A 22,688-nucleotide genomic window follows, 5' to 3' on the forward strand; every position below is an offset into this window, starting at 1 on the left:
CACAGCATAAGCATGTATTTAATTAATTTGCTATCCATGCATTAAAGCTCTGACACACTGGTAGGATTGTCAACCGTTTGCCTGCGGACAGTATTTATCACCTCAGAATGTTGTCAGCAGTCAATCTCTTTTTTTCAGTTCACACAGCAAAGACCTTGAAAGTTGTCAGCCACTCAATCATATTAAAATACTCCAAACCAGAAGTTGACGATGCTTATCCGTGCATATTGCTTATGGTCTCGCTAATGTTGCTAATTTGTAGAAAGCCCTTGTTGATACTAGCTAGATGACAAACACAATTTATTTCCCTCCATAATCCCGTAGCCAAATTGTTTTGCTAGTTAACCTTGGCATATTCACCAATTAGCACAACGGGCTAGCTAACTAAGGACTAACTAACTCTGCAGTTAATTTAATCACAATTGATTAGCTATGTCAATACTAGTTGGTGGTTAGCTATCTTGGAAGTATTTAATGTGTGCATTTAGTTAGCTAGCTACGCTACATTCCCATAGCCTACATTGCATATGAAGTGTGACGGGCTCGTCCATGGATGAAATGTTGATTAATGTGCACTGTCCCTGTAAAACTAAACTAAACTAAGGAGAAAATGCCCTATTTCACCCCCTTTTTTTGGCTCGCACACTTGGGGGTTCATGCTTTCTACTTGGCTCAAAGTGAAGTTGTTGGCCACTGACAAGCTTATCTATTCTACAAGTACAATCATTAGACCGGGTCGGCATGCAGCAGGTACAGCTTTTCTTCTGTAAACATAAAGAACGACATACTACTGTTATGTGTACCGATCAGCAGTGAGATTCTCGGTATTTCATTCTTTACAATTCATTTCAAAAGATGAATTTGTTGCACTACTCTTGATTGCTATTTACCTGTGCAATGTTCTTGTGTATGAAAAGCATGTAAGACCCATAGCCTGCCCTATTCCATGATGCAAATGATTATCAGCCTCCTTTTGATGTCAATGGTTATTTGTTGTGTTCATTATTTGCCTATGAATATAAACCAAATATTAATATCTTGAGTGTGGTTCATATTATTCTTGTACAGAACACATTTAGTTGGTTTTGCTAAATGCAAGAATCAATTTCCAAATTGTATTATTATATAGCTAAATGCATGTAGGAAGCACCGCCTATAATATGTGTGGCGCTGACGTGCATTTGTCCCTCACGTGACTCCTGGAATGTTAACAATGCAGTAAGTGTCGTCCAATTTTGTACTGAATTCTAATTCTGCCTGGAGTTGGGAGAAAATGGAGTCTCTTCATGATATTTACTCAGGCCTACCATTAAGAGAAAGTTCGATAAATTATCGTATGTGTTGTGCAACAAATGATTGGATTTAAAGTTTCCCGAAAAGTGTATTTGGTTGGATTCTTTATCGGATTAAATCTGAATGATACATCTATCTCATGGTAAGTTAACAACTTCATATTTTGGGAAAGCCTAACTATTTTGACGAAGACACAGAAATAAAAGTTATTATTAGTACTGCATTTTATTTAAATTGAAGATAAAGCCTCGGATTTCTTCCAACGCGACCAGCTTTCGGCCAGAGAAAGACTGCTGGGATTGAAATTCTCCCTTCATTGGAATGTCGGGCTGCTCCAGGCTGTGGAGTTGCGTTGCTTCCAGCGCTAAATTGAGAAGGCCCCACGTTCTTTCACTCTCGAAATGTTAAACTAATCACAACCTCGACAAGAAAACCCACGAAGTGATCAATATGGTAAGAATATTGAAACAACCATTTTTTACTTTTCACTGTGATGGACGGGTTCATATAGTGGCGATTTTAGCATGTAAATCTTGGTGGGACAAACTCGACCAATTGTTTTTTTTAGATGTATGCCAGCAAAGCCACTACACAATATTTTATAATGCCTATGGTCTGAAAAGTAAGGGAAATACAACCAGGAGGATCCACTTTTATAGACAATATACCGACGCGCAGACAACGCATTGCGCAAACAAAACAACCCTCGCAATATCAGCTGGAATTACATGGGTCTATTACTGAATTTATTGTTAAAAATATATATATTTGAATGGGAAGAGACTGTCACTGACAAACATGGTTACAGATCCAACAACATTAAATAGTATTCCGTCATCGTGAAGAAAAACACATCAGCGCATTATAATACACAAAGTAAGCAAAACAATGAAATCATTCCGTCATTGCCAAAAATGATGAATAAGATACTGAGACTTATATAAGCAATAAAACAATTGAATGTACAAACTATCGCATAATGGAAGGATGAGCATATAAAAGGCAAGCCATAATTTTGATTAAGACAATGAGCAAGTAGTCATAACTATTTGTTCAGCACTTTTGAAATGTACAGCGTCAGAATTCAGAATATGGGCCATTATTACAATATGCTCCCAGTACACCAAGTCAGAACCATAGGATAAATAAGCAGACAAGGAAAGCTCTTACAATATTCAATGATGACATTTCTCTACAACAGGCAATAGACTACATGTGCACCACAAAGTCATAACAGTAGCTGCTCGCCTCCCTACCACTGAGGAAGTACAGTTCCCGCTCAGCCCAGTCAAAACTGTTCGCTGCTCTGGCCCCCCAATGGTGGAACAAACTCCGCCAGGACAGCGGAGTCAATCACCACCTTCCGGAGACACCTGAAACCCCACCTCTTTAAGGAATACCTAGGATAGGATAAAGTAATCCTTCTCACCCCCCTTAAAAGATTTAGATGCACTATTGTAAAGTGGCTGTTCCACTGGATGTCATAAGGTGAATGCACCAATTTGTAAGTCACTCTGGATAAGAGCGTCTGCTAAATGACTTAAATGTAAAATGTAAATATGTAAATGTTAAGTACTGAGGGGGAGAAGGACCAAATAATTAGGGTGAGACACATTGGCTACTAGCAGCTTACTACACATCATATGCTTAAGATAACGTTATTAGCTACTGACATACACTATATATACAAAAGTGTGTGGATTTAAAAATATATATATTTCAACTTTATTTAACTAGGCAAGTCAGTTAAGAACAAATTCTTATTTATAATGATGGCCTACCAAAAGGCAAAAGGCCTCCTGCGGGGACGGGGCTGGGATTAAAAATGAATATAATAATATAATATAATATATGCCATTTAGCTGACACTTTTATCCAAAGCGACTTACAGTCATGTGTGCATACATTCTACGTATGGGTGGTCCCAGGAATCGAACCCACTACCCTGGCGTTACAAGCGCCATGCTCTACCAACTGAGCCACAGAAGGACCATATAAAAATAGGACAAAACACACATCACGACAAGAGAGACAACACTACATAAAGAGAGACCTAGACAACAACAGATAAAGGCATAAACACTTGACAACACAGCATGGTAGCAACATTCTGAATTCTGTCGCTGTACAACATGGTAGCAGCATAAAACATGGTACAGACATTATTAGGCACAGACAACAGCACAAAGGTTAAGAAGGTAGAGGCAACAACACCCCTTCAAATGACTGGATTTGGTTATTTCAGCCACACCCGTTGCTAACAAGTGTATAAAATCGAGCACACAGCCATGCAATCTCCATAGACAAGCATTGTCAGTAGAGAGGCCTTATTGAAGAGCTCTGTGACTTTCAACGTGCCACCGTCATAGGATGCCACCTTTCCAACAAGTCGTGAGCTGGCCCGGTCAACTGTAAGGGCTGTTATTGTGAAATGGAATTGTCTAGGAGCAACAGCCGTGAAATGGTAGTCCACACAAGCTCACAAAATGGGACCGGTTTGGTGGATGCCAGGAGAATGCTACCTTCCCGACTTTATAGTGCTAACTGTAAAGTTTGGTGGAGGAGAAATAATGGTCTGTGGATGTTTTTTCATGGTTCGGGCTAGGCCCCTTAGTTTCAGTGTAGGGAAATCTTAACGCTATAGCATACAATGACACTACAGGATTCTGTGCCTCTAACTTTGTGGCAACAGTTTAGGGAAGGCCCTTTCCTGTTTCAGCATGACAATGCCCCTGTGCACAAAGCAATGTCCATACAGAAATGGTTTGTCGAGATCGGTGTGGAAGAACTTGACTGGCCTGCACAGAGCCCAGACCTCAACCCAATCGAACACCTTTGGGATGAATTGGATCGCCGAATGCGAGCCAGGCCTAATCGCCCAACATCCATGCCCGACCTCACTAATGCTTTTGTGGCTGAATAGAAGCAAGTCCCCGCAGCAATGTTCCATCATCATCTAGTGGAAAGCCTTCACAGAAAAGTAGAAACTGTTATAGCAGCAAATAGGGACCAACTACATTTGAATGCTCTTGATTTTGGAATGAGATGTTTGACAAGGTGTCCACATACTTTTGGTCATGTAGTGGATCTTCCTGGCATATTACATTTATGCAGCAGTATACAAGACATATTTTTGGACTCACCATTGCTGTGATCACTTGAACACGGCGGTCCTTCTTGTGGGCAAACTTTGTCATCAAAGTCTGGCAATCTCGATTTATGGTGCTTTCAAGACAACTGGTAACTCAGAGTCATGATGTCAGTGATCTTAAGGTCGGAGCTCTAGAAAGAGGCCAGACTTCCAAGTTCCGAGTTGTCTTGAACACACCAATGTAATTCAACCTGTTTTGGCCCATGGTGTTGCTTGTGAATGTTCATCCTTTTAAACTTGGAAAAGAGACCCTTTCAGACCAATTTTTTTTATTTTTATCCATAAATCCAGACTTGGACCACACACCCTCTCCACCTAATAGCAGGCAGGGGAAGCAAAATAGTGATTGCTTCTCAACTCTTGCAGTTAGCCATCGATTCCTTCCAAACCACTCATTGTTGAATATGCGATTTCAGACTTGTTGAGCAATGTTTTGTCCAATGGCCCAATGAGCACCGATAGGTTTAATCTATCATTTCTCTTCATATGACAAGGATTGAAATGGATTTGCCAGGAGATTGTCATAATTCATGAGGATGACTGCTTGCTAGCTAAGATAGTGAAAGTATGATGTTGACATGATCAGTCCAATCAAAGCTACGGTAGATATAACGTGATTTGAAGCCATTTTATCTGTGGCCAATGACCTTGAGTGTTCTTGGACAGGCACTTCTCATGTAAATCTATGGCAGCACCCAAGGGGGCCTGAACTTTCTAGCTGTCCCTGTAGATTTGGTGGTGACGTAGTGTCCCCGTGAGTGACACAACACTGAGCCAATCACGGCGCAACTGGAGTCGATTACCAACACCTACACTCTATTTCCGCTGCCTGTCCCTCCACCACAGAAAGCACTGAGCTGGGCTGAAACACCTGCATTTTGGAGCTGCCTTAATCAAGAAAGAGACCATGTTTGTATGCAGCTTTTTTAAATCAAGGAATTTTTTGGGGGGGACATTGTTTTCAAACTGAGATGTGACACGAATTAATGCCAAAATAACAAGCCAAAAAAGGGTGGTTTTTTTGTTTGTTTTTTTGCTAAAATGGCCGGGCTCACTTCCTCCTTGCTGTTAGATTCATTATAAGTGTGCATGATGTTCTGTTGGGTCAAATGCAGTCAACAGATTATTCCAAACAAGCACGATGCTGTGTTCCACTTTGCATCTTAATTAAAATCATTCCAGTTCTTTTATATATTTTGCATGTCAAATCTCAATATTTGGAGAGAAAAAAAATCACAATTAGATCTTTTGCCGAGATCAGATAGGTTGATAAGATAATTACTTTATTATCCCGTGGGAAAATGTTGGTTGTGGCTCAGTGTATACATAAAAAACACACAATCAAACATAGAAAATGACATTATACACGTAGAAAAGCAATCACTGATTCATCTGTACACTATACACATGAGTACACTCTGTCAACTGCAGGCCAGCCCACTGTTCCTACTAGTGGGTTTAAAACATGTATGAGCCTTGTAAGAAGGAGACCCTGTCTCTACTCTCCTCTCTGTTGTTTTTCAGTGGAAATCTATTTTTCTGTTGTTTATTTTGGTCCGCTCTGCCCCGTGATGCAATGGTATGAGTTTTCTTGTCGTCACTTGTGGAATGGAATGCTATGGGTCAGATGTGGCACGCAAAGCAAGAATGGGAGCTGAGGTTAAATATTCTGGAGATTGTTATGGTGCTTGGCACTACCATCCTAAATATATGTTTGTTTAGAAAAACTACACTCACAGTGAGTGCTGTGTTTGTCAGAAAACGCCTCAAACACTCTAAGCTAACCACCTATATTTTAATAATTGTCATAATTGAACATTCCTAAGTTACACAGGTCCAATACATTAATAAAATGTAATACACGATCATACATGAATAATAGGGTTTTATACCACAAAAGCTATGTTACACAATTACACTGCAATAATACATTGTTGTTGCTATGTGACTATTCCACGTGTGCACAGATAAATATGCTTCCTTCACACCTATTATGCCCCAGAGAGTAGCACTGCCACAATAGAATGTAGACGATGTTCTTGGAGATAATATTGGATCACACAGGAGAAGTTCACACACAGTTGATGAGATGTGTGTGACTAATGTAACCCTAGGCCACCATGACCACAACCCGACCACACACACACATCTTGACCTAACCCATACAGTGACATTTTAGTAACGTTTTCTGCTCTGGTCTTGCTCCACAGGTACAGAAGGGAGCCAGAGTGGTTTGGGCCAAGGGCATCCTTGTGACCCCTCACATGACTTGGAATAGGAATGAGTGTGATCCCTAAAACACACAACATGGAACGCCAGTTGGAATCCTATCAGTAGGAGCCAGCAACACAGAGATAAACAAAAACCTTGACCAAGAGAAAGAGAGGAGGAAACATAATCTCTCCTACTGGAGGGCCTTATCTATTTAGGTCACAGAGTTCCAGAGTAAGCTTACCAGTGTTGTGTCAGTGTGTCAGTTGTGGGTGTCTGTTTGGGTGTGAGTTCCCTAGGCTAGATACTAAAACAGGGGAGTGTCATGAGGCCCAAGACGTTCCCCGCTGCTCCGTATGTGGGCAACACGCGCCAGCGCCTCCAGGAGATCAAGGAGGGGCTGAAGCAGCCAGCCAAGCTGGTGAGCCAGGCCCTCCATGGGGGCAGCTCCTGGGGTGAGGGGGGCCGCGGGACCGAAAGCAAGGGCAAAGACCCCGGGAGTCGCCAGCAGCAGCTCCGACCCCCTCAGAAGTTCAACAACTACCAGAACGCTTTGAGAGAGATCCGCAGGTCCCTCATGCCCTTTGCCAATGAGTCTGGCCCCTCTGGCTCCGCCCACCCTGCTGGAGACGTCAACCGACAGATGCTGCAGGAGTTGGTCAATGCTGGCTGTGACCAGGTGAGGACTGGAGAGTGAGTGAGTGTCTGTGCGCTTTCAAGTGGGAGAATCTGCTCTCGTCTGTATCAATGTCTCAGCTTAAATGCTGGTTCTATAATCATGTCCTGTAAGTGCCTAACATAACTCACAAATGTGGATGTTGAAAGCGCCATTCAATGTCATAATATCCAGAGTACAGTACAATGGTTACATAATGTGGAACGCAGAAATGTTAAAATATCAGTTGGTTTCTTCATCCTCTTTTGGAACGAGTGAATGTCTTGTCCACTCCAGAGAGAGATAGAAGAGGAGAGCGAAGGTTTCTGCAGGAAATTGTCAGCTCACACATGCTCACCTTTTGCCTAAAGAAATAAAGCCTACTATATTTCAGATATGGATAGCCTTATTACAGGGATGCAATTTCTCTGAGTATTTCTAAGTAATAAGGGTCAGGCTGTTCAGCAGAGTTCAGTCTCTTTAAACACCAATAACTGGCTGAAGATCAGGGCATTTTAAAGGGCTCTGTGTGTTCCAAGCACTTGGACTGGCCAGATACCAGTTACTATAATCAGACTCAATACTGTGGTTGAAGTCTTCAGGACAGGCCTGAGGACAGGCCCTGTGATGGCAACACTCTCATTTTAAAGAATGCTTAACTCAAGTCAGTGCTAGGGGAAAAACGCTCCTCAGACCTCGGCACAGTAGAATTAGAGATAGTGGGGTGAGAGGGAGGGAAGAAAGACACAAGCCAGATAGATGCAACTCTTTTCCTGCCTACTAACTTTGACTGTCTGTCGTCTGGCTTTCACCATCATAGTGATGGATTGTAGATATGGTGTCTCAGTGAGCGAAGCTGCGGCCGCCTGGCACTGTGTTTGTCCTAGGACGGCCTCCTCAAGTTAACCCAGTCGGACCGAGGAACGGGTCCAGTAAAGACATTAACAACAACATTACGACCATTTAGCAACTTCATCAGTCCTCAGCCCTTTACATAAATGCTTTTAGTCTTCTGGACCAGCCACCAGGCGTGTCGTATGATGGACGGTCCTGGTCTTTTTAGGCGACTGTAACCTAGGGGCCACTGAACAGACCATTGAGTGTGGACCCGGGCCTGTATTTTCCTACACATTCCACAGCCATAATGGCCACTGTAGTGAGTGGCCTCTCTAGTCTCAACCCCCCTCCATCCCCAAGGGCCCTCTGGCCTTATTCTTATCAGCAGCCTCTCCTCCTCCAGCCACAAATTACACAGCGCTGTGGCAAGTTACATAATCACAGTAAAAGAGGAAATGTTTTGGTGGGGAGCGAGGAGGGGCCACTGGGAGGGGTGGAGTGTGGAGCAGCTCTTTTCCTCTCCTCCACCTTCCTTCATGTGTACAGCGGCTGCACTATTACTGTACGAGGGGCGGGCCAGGCGGAGTGGAGGGGAGACAGGGATCTTATGCACACTAAGCATATTAAACCTCTGACATATGAAATGATGTGGTCGCTGCCTTTATGTAATGATGAGGTTAACAGGATGTGACAGAGGCCTTGTGTGTGTGTGTTTGAGAACTCCCTGGCTTGTTGCTGTAACCATTATAACAAGGGTGCAAATGTGGTTGAGGATATTTTAGGCACATGAGTCTAGTAGACAAACATAGGGAGAAGTTGAGACTATGTGAGAGGGAAGGAGAGCAATGGGAGGAAAAGACACCCAAAAATACAGATTTCCAAATAGCTGGAATTCTTTACTTCCTGGCCTGTGGAAGTGAGCGTTTATTTTCGGTTTCCTGTGCCTGTACGCTAGTATGTGTGTGTGTTATGCGTGAGGGAAAGGGAGGGAAAGAGTGTGTTTTGGTTCAGTGATATGGGCAGGCCCACTCTGATGTACACACACATTGTGTAGAATAACTGTGGCTCTGTTGTTTCCTGGTTCTGAGAGCTGATTGTGCTCTGTCGCTATGCAGCCCTGTTTTTAAACCCTTAAGTTTCCTACCTGCAAATGGAAGTACCCTGTGTCAGAACCTGTGAACACACAATAGCTGCATTAGTCTCTTTAAACTAGTTTAAAGTCCACTTCAGTCTGTAAAATGTGTTTAGCCCTAGTTATGGTTGTTGCGGTGACTGCAGTCAAGATATGCGTTAGTAGTACCCAACTCGCTAACAATCATCAGGTCGCAAATGGCCTGGTAGTCAGGGCTCTATTGACCCTCTAACCACTCTGACATAAACACAATCTAAAACTAAAACAATATCTGCTTCTAAAACTCACCTCACTGTGATGATCAATTTGAAGAAAGAAATTCAACAACGGGTTGAAACTGAGTGGAAAACATGGTTGTTGTGGATATTGCTTCAAAGTCTAATACAAAGAAATAGACAGCACTTTCTAAGGTAATGATTAATTCAAAACATCCATATGCATCTACTGTATCTTGCCTATGCTGCTCTATACCATCACTCATTCATATATCTTTATGTTCATATTCTTTATCCCCTTACACTGTGTATAAGACAGTAGTTTTGGAATTGTTAGTTAGATTACTTGTTGGTTATTACTGCATTGTCGGAACTAGAAGCACAAGCATTTCACTACACTCGCATTAACATCTGCTAACCGTGTGTATGTGACAAATAAAATTGGATTTGATTTGAGAACTTATGCATATTCATAGGCCCAAGCCGAAATGAGTCGAAGACACCCCCCCCAACAAAACAGAATTAACATTTCTGTGCTGTTATACAATACATAGCCTTCTGCATATTACATAAAAATACTGATTTTAAGATATCTTTGGTATATAATTGGTCTATCCTAAATTGAGTTAGTCTACAGTTTGTAGTGAATTTGATTTTGAATAGCCTAGTAATAGGGCATTTTATTTATTTTCATAGTTAATAGGCTGACACATGACCTTATAGCTAGAGAATATCTCACTACTGTGCATTTCCATCTCCTACCCTCTCTTCTTCATTCCTTTCTCCAGCGTACAGAGAGAGGGGGTGGCAACAGTTTCATGAAATGTTTAGGTGTGAAAATATGTTACTATCGATGTTCCCAAACAGATTTCACTTGGTTTCCCAACTGAAGCACTGAGTAGCTGTAGAAACAGGGTGGGAACAGAGCCCATGGCATACAGTTTGGGCAGAATATCACCAGTTGTGAAGTAACCGGAGTAACCTAAACAAACCTAAACAAAACTAATTTTACATATTAGTAAAGACAAGATTAAACTTAGTCATATAGTCTGATGGGTAAAATTAGAACATATTTTTGCGACTTTCTAAAGTCCTCTATCCTATAGTTTCATCGTGCAGCCCATATATCTTTTGATTTCTAAAACATTTTAAGGTTTGTATCATTCTCAACTACAGTTGACAAATAAGTCTAAATCTAGTGAATAGGACCTGTTTCAAATGATTACTTTTACGCTCAACATAGCCACTTCATATGTGCACTCTCACTCCATGAATTTGAAAAATATACTTTCTATTTTATTCAGCTGTTCAATTATATTCTTATTACTATAAAATAATATCAAATAATGGAACATGACTCATAAGCATATCTTGTCTGCTAAATTAACAAGCCTACAGCCTATGGCATGGCACATAGCCAGATAACATACAGTAGGCCAACTCACATTTTGTTCTTCTGAAATACATTTTCTTCAAATAATGTTTCTTTAGACCTGCTGAAAATACATTAATTGGTGATGGTATATATTCAATTGATTTATATATTTTCTTTCATGCAGACGTTCCAAAGGCGCACATCAGCAGCTTGTATGCGTGGAGGTCTGGAGATGCTAAACGTGTTTATGTTCATTAACGGTCAATTACCTTGAGACCGGCAGTCTTTATGCATGACAATAACCGGCTGACAAAAATTAATGACCGCCACAACCCTAGCCCTAGTTTATTTTCTGTCAAATGTAATATTCATATTCAACATCGTCAAGATTAGTCTTGATTCTATGTTTTAAACAACAACCTCCAGTGGTTCTTTCAGATGAGCAGTAGGATTTGGTTGAAGTTCTCTAATTTACCAGCGGTGGCAGTGTGGGGCTGAATGCCTGTGTTGACTGAGGGCCACACTGAGGTATGGGTTGAATGTCTTTAGAGTGAGGTCAATATGACATTAAGGGGTATTTCCTCATGTAGGTGTGGGTCGGCTAATAATAATATAATAATAATTATAATATAATATAATAATAATATAATAATAATATATAATAATAATATATGCCATTTAGCAGACGCTTTTATCCAAAGCGACTTACAGTCATGTGTGCATACATTCTACGTATGGGTGGTCCCGGGAAACGAACCCACTACCCTGGCGTTACAAGCGCCATGCTCTACCAACTGAGCTACAGAAGGACCGTTAAAGAACGGTCACAGCTTGTGTCGTTTTTATTTTCACGTCTCACTCACTGATGTTTAATGGCTGTTGTTGTTTGTACGCTGCCTATCAGCCAGTATGAAAATAGTAGGATAACCTGCATGATCTTTATATAAATCCTAAAATATGTACTACAGTATGGTACAGGACTGTCACCATAGAGGTCCTTGTCATAAAAATAGCGTGCTGTTGAAATGTTGAAAGAATGTAAAAGGGAAGGTTCTCTGTTGTTGTGTGTGTGGCTCAGGAAGTGGCTGGTGCATGACCCCAGTAGAAGAGGATACAGGTGCAAGGCCTGCTGAGGGGCTGTTTAAATCATCATGACCTTATGTGTGCATGGTTGACAATAGAAGAGACAATGACAACAGAAGAGGCTATACACTATCTGGCACTAAAATAATGCAATCTGTTCCACAAAATGAGATGGATGAGTGTCATCAGTCACAGTCTCTCAATGATTTATCAGTGTCTTTTCAACACCGTTGTTTTGCCACCAGGAAATGGCGGTGCGGGCTCTGAAGCAGACGGGCAGCAGAAACATCGAGGCTGCTCTGGAGTACATCAGTAAGATGGGATACCTGGACCCCCGCAATGAACTCATCGTCCAGGTCATCAAACAGACCTCACCAGGTAATACAACTCATGCACATACAGTGCATTCAGGTATTCAGACCCCTTTACTTGTTCCACATTTCATAAATGTACAGTCTTATTCTAAAAAGGATTAAATTGGTGACAAAGCTACAACAGGTTGATAGAAATGTTTGCAAATGTATTAAAAGTAAAAAACGGAAATATGACATTTACATAAGTATTCAGACCCTTTACTCAGTACTTTGTTGAAACACCTTTGACAGCGATTACAGCCACGAGCCTTCTTGGGTATGACTCTACAAGCTTGGCACACCTGTATTTGGGGAGTTTATCCCATTCATCTCTGCAGATATTCTCAAGATCTGTCTCCAGAGATGTTCGATCGGGCTCAAGGACATTCAGAGACTTTTCCTGAAGCCACTGCTGTGTTGTCTTGGCTGTGTGCTTAGGGTCGTTGTCCTGTTGGAAGGTGAACCTTCATCCCAGTATGAGGTCCTGAGCGCTCTGGAGCAGGTTTTCATCAAGGATCACTCTGTACTTTGCTCCGTTCATCTTTCCCTTGATCCTGACGAGTCTCCCAGTCCCTGCAGCTTGGGGTTCTTGGTCATCTCCCTGACCAAGGCCCTTCTACCCGATTGCTCAGTTTGGCGGGGCGTCCAGCTCTTGGAAGAGTCTTGGTGGTTCCAAACTTCTTCCATTTAAGAATGATGGAGGCCACTGTGTTCTTGGGGACCTTCAATGCTGCAGACATTTTTGGTACCCTACCCCAGATCTTAAATAAAGGTAAAATAAAAATCTGTGCCTCGACACAATCCTGTCTCGGAGCTCTATGGACAATTCCTTCGACCTCATGGCTTGGTATTTGCTCTGACATGCATTGTCAACTGTGGGACCTTATATAGACAGGTGTGTGCCTTTCCAAATCATGTCCAGTCAATTGTATTTACCACAAGTGGACTGCAGAAACATCTCAAGGATGATAAACGGAAACAGGATGCACCTGAGCTCATTTTTGAATCTCATAGCAATACTTATCTAAATAAGATATTTCTAGTTTTTATTTGTAATACATTTGCAAAAATGTCTAAAAACCTGATTTCACTTTGTCATTATTGGTTATTGTGTGTAGATTAATGAGGAAAATGTTTTAATTAATCCATTTTAGAATAAGGCTGAAATTTAGCAAAATGTGGGAAAAGTGAAGGGGTCTGAGTAGTATCTGAATGCACGGTACATTCTAAATATATGCACATAAAGTTTGAAATGCAGTAAGGATATGAAATCACTCCCCACTATGATTTCTGTCCACAGGCAAAGGGGGCATTCCAAACTCAATGGACCACAGACCACCATTGGAGGGAACAAGTGAGGGCGCCATGCCTCCCTACCACCAGATGGGGGCGCCAATGTATGAGGGTGCTGGTTATGGGCCAGAGGGCGCCTACATGGGCACCTCTCCTGTCATGAACTACATGATGCCCCCCTCGGTCGCGGTACAGGGCCCTGCCATAGGTAACCCCATGGGACGCCCTCTCAGCATGGGAGCCTACACTCCAGCCATGGCAGCCTACCCTCCAGCCAATCCAGGGAACCCCATGTATACCCCAGGCACCACGCAGAATGCCTATCCAGGCAGTATGGAGCAGGCCATGATGGGCTACAGCGTCCCCAGCCAGCCCCTGCAGCTCCAGCCCCAGGCACCAGGAGGCCCTGTCCCAGGTCCCCACTACGACTATGGCCACGTCCGGCCTCACATGTTGGAGCCCTCAAGCTACGGCGTGCAGAGGAGTGCCTCCTTCCAGAACAAGATGCCGCCGCTGGCACCCGACAACTACGTCAACATGCAGGGGAAAGGGGTCATGGGCCAGAATGGGGGAGGGTACCCTCCTAACATGTACATACCGCCCCACCCCCAGCAGTCCAGCCCAACCTCACACCAGGTCCACATGATGTCCCGCTCACCCGGTGGAGCCGCCGCTGCCCTGGGTCCAGATTTCTCTGACCTGCTCACACCCTCTAGAGCCAGCCTTAACCTGGACCTGTACGAGCAGCACCAGCACCACTGGGCCGGTCCCCAGGGGCCTGAGGGGGCCCCTCCAGCCAGGCAGCCCCAGCCTCAGGGGCCCTTCCGGGGAGAGGTGCGGGTCCCCAGTAGGACCAACTCCTTCAACAACCGGTCAGTGCCCCCAAACAACGTCCGACCCACCCTGGTCACCCCAGCTCCCGGCAAACAGGACCCGTCCCTGGGACAACCCAACACCATCACAGCGGTGACTTCGCCCCCCATCCAGCAGCCAGTGAAGAGCATCCGAGTAATGAGGCCCGAGCCGAAGACTGCTGTGGGGCCGTGTCACCCTGGCTGGTTGGCTGCTCAGGAAGCATCTGAGCCCCTCGCCTACATGCCTGAAGAGGCCTACTCTCTGGAGCATGCCCAGGAGACCCGCTGTCCACCACCTCCCTACCCCAAAACCCTGCACATGTCTGGGGCTGCTTCAGAGGCAGGGCCCCTGGAGGGACCAGGAGGAGCTATGTGTGGAGCCCCAGACCTCAACACTCCTTCTAGGCCACATGGTGGTAGTGGAGGAGGAAAGGCAGAGGAGAGCCAGGTGAAAGAGACGACCAAGTCTGGGAAAGGAGAGAAGGCAGTGAAAAACAAGAAGCAGATCCAGACATCGCCGGTGCCGGTGAGGAAGAATGGACGTGATCAGGAGAAGAGGGAGTCGCGCATTAAAAGCTACTCGCCATTCGCCTTCAAGTTCTACATGGAGCAGCATGTGGAGAATGTGATGAAGACCCATCAGCAGAAACTGAACCGCAGGCTGCAGCTAGAGCAGGAGATGTCCAAGGTGAGACAGAGAGAGACCTAAAGGTTTTGAGGACCTGTGTTGTCCTCAAGACCCTACACCTCGAAAACCCTACATGCCTAGAATGGGAGTCAATGAGTTAATGGCTTTATATGTAACAGCTTGTCCAAAACATTTAGAAAAACAATTACTCAGGGTTCAGTCCTTTTGATAGAATGTTATGAAATCATACAAACAAAAAATGGCTTTTACTAGTCAAGTAATACATTAGATATTTTTTCCCCCTACATTCACAGTTGATTGAGACATTGGCAACATCAAATATAAAATATAATATAATTGTAGTAAGGTATGTATACAGTATTTTACCAAGGCAACTCAACCTTTTTTATTCTTCCCCTCCCCCTTCCTCCAGGCTGGCCTATCAGAGGCGGAGCAGGAGCAGATGAGGAAGATGCTTAACCAGAAGGAGTCCAACTACAACCGGCTGCGCCGTGCCAAGATGGACAAGGCCATGTTTATCAAGATCAAGACGTTGGGCATCGGGGCCTTCGGTGAGGTGTGCCTGACCCGCAAGGTGGACACGGGAGCCCTGTACGCCATGAAGACGCTGCGCAAGAAGGACGTGCTCAACCGCAACCAGGTGGCCCACGTCAAGGTAAAGCTGAAGGCAAATTATCATGATGACGCGTTGCACCTGGTGATGTTTCCATGGTATTGTGATGCCAAAAGCGCATTTCAGCGTTTGGTGTGGAATGGACAATAAAGTTTTTTCTTATTATTTCTAACCCTAAGGCTGAGCGTGACATCCTGGCGGAGGCAGACAACGAGTGGGTGGTGCGTCTGTACTACTCGTTCCAGGACCGGGACAGCCTCTACTTTGTCATGGACTACATCCCCGGAGGAGACATGATGAGCCTGCTGATCCGCATGGGCATCTTCCCCGAGCCGCTGGCATGCTTCTACGTGGCTGAGCTGACGCTGGCCATCGAGAGTGTCCACAAGATGGGCTTCATCCACCGCGACATCAAGCCGGACAACATCCTCATCGACCTGGACGGACACATCAAGTTGACCGACTTTGGCCTCTGCACTGGCTTCCGCTGGACGCACAACTCCAAGTACTATCAGAAAGGTGAGCAGGGGACAAGACAAAGGACAAGTTCTTTCACTGCGTAGTTGCTTTTGTATAGACGGCTTCCCCTTGATATGATCTATATGTAATATCCTCTCCTCTCTCCAGGGAGCCATATCAGACAGGACAGCATGGAGCCCAGTGACTTCTGGGACGACGTGTCCAACTGTCGTTGTGGCGACCGGCTGCAGACCTTAGAGCAGCGGGCGACACGGCAACACCAGCGCTGCCTGGCACACTCCCTGGTGGGCACGCCCAACTACATCGCCCCTGAGGTGTTGTTGCGCAAAGGTGAGGGCAACACCGGGCATGGTGGAGTAGTTGTATGTTTGATATATGAAATAAAGAAGTGTATTATGATCTTGTTAGTGAGCAGTTTTGGTGTTGTCCTTGCAGGGTACACCCAGCTGTGTGACTGGTGGAGTGTGGGAGTGATCTTGTTTGAGATGCTGGTGGGACAGCCCCCCTTCCTGGCCCCGACACCCACTGAGACACAGATTAAGGTTAGTAGTCAGTCGACTCACGGCTCAGTAAAACTACTGAATGTGGAAATACCATATCACTCCTCAATTGCAGCTCTGAAACATACTGTATCCTCACGGTCTCCCCCTTCCCTTTCCTCTTCAGGTGATAAACTGGGAGAGCACGCTACAGGTGCCCCCGCAGATCAAGCTCAGCCCCGAGGCTGTCGACATCATCGGCCGTCTCTGCTGCTCCCCAGAGGAACGTCTTGGGAGCAACGGCGCCGGCGAGATCAAAACTCATCCCTTCTTTGACCAGATGGACTTCTCCAGCAACCTGCGCACCCAGCCCGCCCCCTACCGGCCCAAGATTGCCCACCCCATGGACACTTCCAACTTCGACCCAGTGGAGGATGAAGGGGGTCCCGGGGCGTGGAGTGATAGCGGAGACAGCACCCGGGCCTGGGAGACCCTCTGCACCCCACACGGGAAACACCCGGAGCACGCCTTCTACGAGTTCACCTTCCGCAGGTTCTTTGATGACAACGGCTGCCCCTTCCGCTATCCCAAGCCCCCAGAGACCAGCCACAGCCAGGGGCCTCCCAGCCACAGCGGAGCCAGCAGCATGGGCCCTGAGGAGGAAGAGGATGAGGAGGAGGAAGAGCAGGGGGAGGGCTGTGAGCCTGTGTATGTGTAGAAGAGCCAAGACTGTTGGCTTTCTAAACCATGCCCCCCTCTCGCTTTCTCTCGCTGTCTCTCTCCAGCAAATCAACACTCAGCACCTGGGACCCTGTCTGCCAACCTCCCATCTACCACTGTGAATGTATGTTCATGTGTGTGTGCGTGCCTCTGTATATGTGGTTTTGAGAGACTGAGAGCGAGTGAGATACTGAGAACAGGACGGCCTGACATCTGTTCAACAATTCAAGCACTACTGTGTGGAATCTGCAGCGTGAGCAGAGACTACAGTAAGAACCCCTGATCTGGGACCAAGAAACAACGAACTGTACAAGGGCTAGGCATGGGATAATGATGCCAGAGGACTGTTATGAAAAAAGACTCATCAGAACAGGTAGTTCTTCTAAAAGGCTCCCACTGCACTGTGGAGGTTTACAAAAGTGTTCAGATAAGAGTTTGACGCTGGGACCGTGACCATGCGTGTTTCTAGTGGTCATAGTGCTCTATCCCATTCCTTCCACCCTGGGTCTTACAGAGATCACTTCTTCCAGGTTGACCTTACCCCATGAAGTAAACACAAACCCTTGCTGTTTCATGGGTTGCTTGTCTCTTCCTTTCTGAGACTTAGGCACTAGAACCAGTGTGTGCTTTGGAGACTGAGCTGGATGTTAGGTTGGACTGGACTGAATTAACTAGCGGGAAGAATCAAAACGCAACACTTCTCACACAGCTGTGACAAAATAAGCTACCAAAATACACATACACATACACACTTTGCAGGATGGTTGAACTACACAATCTAGGAGGGGGCAATGAGATTGTCCTCTGCAGCTAACCACCTGAAGTCCTCTAAAACCACAGGGTTATCTTACACATTTCTATGTTGTTTGGATGTCTGACATGGCAGTCTAGAGATTCCCCCAAGGTTAACTAGCTGTGTGTCTCCTACCTTCAACTTCACACACATTCTTTTCCTCCAAATAGGTGATGTGGGATGCCGCCATCTTGTGGTTAGAGAGCCACTATGTTGTTCCCTTACCACCACTAAATGATTCTGTTTTGAGTGTCAGACCCAGGGGAATGGATGTGATGGGGAAATACTCGTAGGAACAACAACAAATTCCTTTGTTTGAAGTGCCAGCTGCCAGATCCATGGATGATATTGTTATTTGAGTCAATCAATTCCTTTCTCGGTATTATTATGATGACTATGTTTTATTGAGCTAGTTCTGAGGAAGGTGAACTACAAGTGTGAATCATTGCATTGTTGTGGATATGGGTCTCGTGATTACATACATGTTTGGTAAGCAGTCACACGCCTATCCATGTCTCAACACAACACATACAGTACACCTGCTCTAAGACTGTCATGTACTGTTTGGTAAGCAGTCACTTCTATCCATGTCTCAACACAACACATACAGTACACCTGCTCTAAGACTGTCATGTACTGTTTGGTAAGCAGTCACTTCTATCCATGTCTCAACACAACACATACAGTACACCTGCTCTAAGACTGTCATGTACTGTTTGGTAAGCAGTCACTTCTATCCATGTCTCAACACAACACATACAGTACACCTGCTCTAAGACTGTCATGTACTGTTTGGTAAGCAGTCACTTCTATCCATGTCTCAACACAACACATACAGTACACCTGCTCTAAGACTGTCATGTACTGTTTGGTAAGCAGTCACTTCTATCCATGTCTCAACACAACACATACAGTACACCTGCTCTAAGACTGTCATGTACTGTTTGGTAAGCAGTCACTTCTATCCATGTCTCAACACAACACATACAGTACACCTGCTCTAAGACTGTCATGTACTGTTTGGTAAGCAGTCACTTCTATCCATGTCTCAACACAACACATACAGTACACCTGCTCTAAGACTGTCATGTACTGTTTGGTAAGCAGTCACTTCTATCCATGTCTCAACACAACACATACAGTACACCTGCTCTAAGACTGTCATGTACTGTTTGGTAAGCAGTCACTTCTATCCATGTCTCAACACAACACATACAGTACACCTGCTCTAAGACTGTCATGTACAGTGACATTACTGATGCCGTGCTTTTTAGCCACATTGACATTTCAAAGTCCAACCTGCTAGTGCACCACTTCCACACGCGCAGTATTATAGAGTTAACACATCCAAGTGTCCACACAGTCTCCTCGGTCTGTCTGGAGACATGGCAGAAACATGTGATAGTATGACGATGTGCAATACAGAAAATACAATATATCCTTTTGTAAACACTTACAATTATCCTTTTGATTTTTTTAATACTGAAACACGCTATGTACAAATATATATATATTTTCCGTATAGTTACATGACCCAATGCTGCTTATTATTGTGATTAATATTATTATTTGCATTTTTATCATTATTTCATGTATACGTACTTCTTTCCTTTTTGTGTAAAAAGAAAAGTGTGGGTTTGATTGCCAGTGTGTTTGAGTTTGAAAGTGCTTTTTTCAATGAATGTTGGTGCATGTCTATCCACCACAAGATGATGTTGATGATCAGTGTTTGTGCAGAATAACGACAGCAGCATTCCTGCTCTCTGCAATTGGGCTGGCCCTGTGTGTAGGAGAGTAGGGATGGAAGAGGGAGAGAGACAGACAGTGATAGAGAAAGATGTGTTTCAGAGACAAAAGGAAAGCTGGGCAGGATTGGTTATAAAGTGTCAAATATATGAATAAATAGCCTCCTTTGTATTACAAGCCCAAGTATGGTAAATGACAGGCTATTATTGGTACATTTTAATGCATCCTAATGACCACAGGTTAATTTGACCATTAATATTATGCTTGTGTTACAGAATTGTTGTTATGCAGTGGAGCACTGCTCAAAGCAGAATGCTTTATTTTCTCCAATATCTCCATATGCTTATTGACAATCAACCATTGACGCAGTCTTGTATGTCCAACTGAATAACAGTATTCCATATGTGATTGCATACTGACGGAAGGGTCAAGAAGTTGCAAGTTCTGCCGTAAGTCAATTCCCAAACATTCTAAGTGCACCAATATGTATCTCAAGATCAGATTTGTGACATAATATGAGGGAAATATTTTAAACAATGACAATTGTTTAAACGTGCCATTAATGTTTTTGCTCACTTGCATGACAAAATTAATTGAAATGGACATGTTTTTAATAATATGCCTCATGTCTTCAGGATTGGGCATCAAATTCACTTAATTTGATCACCGTTGTCAGCGCAAGTGGGATTGCCAATCCACCAGGATGGACTACTCAGTGAAAAATAGCTTTAAAAAGAAACTGCTCACCGAGGCAAGTTTTCTCGTGTGTATGAGTGTTTTGTATTAGGTGTGCTGTGGATGATGTGTGGTTTCCCTGTATCTGAGTTTTGAAAGTGATGACTGACAATCTTTGACTGATTTGAGATCTTATGTAATGACTCATGATGGGATTTTTTAAAATCTATGTACCTTTTTGTATTTTTACTCTCGGGAGTTTCTCATGTCTTTGATCCTCCTTAATGTATAGTACAATTTTGTTACTCTTGAATATATATTTATACAGATATACATATTTTTTGGTATCTATATTCTTTTTAATTTCCTCTGAGCTAATGTTCGAACCTCTTTGTCTACAGTATTATAGACAATATAATTTGGACAGTATATCACCTTTTTTTACATATGTATGAATTTGAAAAAATGCTTTCACTGTCCTCACGTGTAAAATATATGTATAAATTTAAATTAACCAGCTTTGACTTGTGTTGTAATTCCAAAGCCTCAAACAATGTTATGTCTGGATGAATAATATGATTGAATCTTGTTGGCTTTGAATATTACACTTAACCAATTTTAGCAGAAAATTGAGAAAAAACTGTTGATGTGAGAAAGGTGAAAGATGGGGATCAATTCAGTTAATTTATTTGGACTTCTACAGGAACTTGTCTGGCATTGAAGAGCACTGAGTTTAGACAACATTAAGTCATCATAATTTACAGACATGACAGATAACAAACACAGAGCTACAGTGCATTTGGAAAATATTCAGACCCTTAAACTTTTTCCAAATGTTGTTACGTTACAGCCTTATTCTAAAATGGATTTATGAAAAATGTCACACATTACCCCATGATGACAAAGCAAAAGCAGGTTGTAGAAATGTTTGCAAATGTATATAAAACAAAATTAAGTTATTTACAGAAGTATTCAGACCTTTTCCTATGAGACTTGAAATTGAGCTCAGGTGCATCCTGTTTCCATTGATCATCCTTGAGATGTTTCTACAACTTGATTGGATCCACCTGTGGTAAATTCAATTGACTGGACATTTGGAAAGGCACATATGTCCATATAAGGTCCCACAGTTGACAATGCATGTCAGAGCAAAAACCAAGCCACGAGCTCAAAATAATTGTTCCGTAGAGCTCCAAGACAGGATTGTGTCGAGGGACAGATCTTGGGAAGGGTACCAAAACAATTATGCAGCATTGAAGAATGGAAGAAGTTTGGGACCACCAATATTCTTCCTAGAGCTGGCTGCCCGGCCAAACAGAGCAATGGGGGGAGAAGGGCCTTGGGCCAGGGAGGTGACCAATAATCCAATGGTAACTCTGACAGAGTTCAGAAGCCACTACTCAGTAAAAGGCATACAACAGCCCGCTTGGAGTTTGCCAAAAGGCACCTAAAGACTCTCAGATCATAAGAAACAAGATTCTCTGGTCTGATGAAACCAAGTTGAACTATTTGGCCTGAATGCCAAGCATCACGTCTGGAGGAAAACCTGCTCCAGAGCGCTCATGACCTCGGACTGGGGTGGAGCTTTACCTTCCAACAGGGCAATGACCCTAAGCACACAGCCAAGACAATGGGCAAATGACTTCGGGACAAGTCTCTGAATGTAATTAAATGGCCCAGCCAGAGCCCGGACTTGAATCCAATCTAAAATCTCTGGAGAGACATGAAAATAGCTGTGCAGCAACGCTCCCCATTGAACCTGACAGAGCTTGAGAGCGTCTTCAGAGAAGAATGGGAGAAACTCCCCAAATACAGGTGTGCCAAGCATGTAGCTTCATACCCAAGAAGACTCGAGGCTGTAATTGCTACCTTAGGTGCTTCAACAAAGTACTGAGTAAGGGTCTGAATACTTATGTAAATGTGATATTTCAGTTTATTTCTAATAAAACTGTTTTTGCTTTGTCATTATGGGGTATTGTGTGTAGCTTGAGGGGGGGACTATTTAATCAAATTTACAATAAGGCTGTAATGCAACAATGTGGAGAAAGTGAAGGGGTCTGCATACTTTCTGAATGCACTGT

The 22,688-nt window shown here is 43.7% G+C and overlaps 1 protein-coding gene across 3 annotated transcripts; it reads left to right on the top strand.

Annotated features, from left to right (window-relative positions):
* The first annotated feature begins 1,202 nt into the window (after positions 1–1,202).
* On the top strand, positions 1,203–21,126 carry LOC118386253 (serine/threonine-protein kinase LATS2-like). Of its 3 annotated transcripts, none has more exons than XM_035773840.2 (10): positions 1,203–1,435; positions 1,534–1,746; positions 6,655–7,334; positions 12,198–12,330; positions 13,606–15,140; positions 15,514–15,756; positions 15,894–16,233; positions 16,342–16,524; positions 16,630–16,736; positions 16,861–21,126. In XM_035773840.2, exons 3-10 carry the CDS (start codon positions 6,981–6,983, stop codon positions 17,389–17,391), a joined length of 3,426 nt encoding a protein of 1,141 aa, XP_035629733.1. In that variant the 5' UTR covers positions 1,203–1,435; positions 1,534–1,746; positions 6,655–6,980; the 3' UTR covers positions 17,392–21,126. The 3 variants fall into 3 exon arrangements, with proteins under 3 accessions (XP_035629733.1, XP_035629732.1, XP_035629731.1); XM_035773839.2 differs by having other exon boundaries at positions 1,566–1,746; XM_035773838.2 differs by lacking the exon at positions 1,534–1,746.
* The last annotated feature ends 1,562 nt before the right edge of the window (positions 21,127–22,688 follow it).

Source organism: Oncorhynchus keta, chromosome 7 (genome assembly GCF_023373465.1).
Source record: "Oncorhynchus keta strain PuntledgeMale-10-30-2019 chromosome 7, Oket_V2, whole genome shotgun sequence".
Taxonomy (NCBI): Eukaryota; Metazoa; Chordata; class Actinopteri; order Salmoniformes; family Salmonidae; genus Oncorhynchus; species Oncorhynchus keta.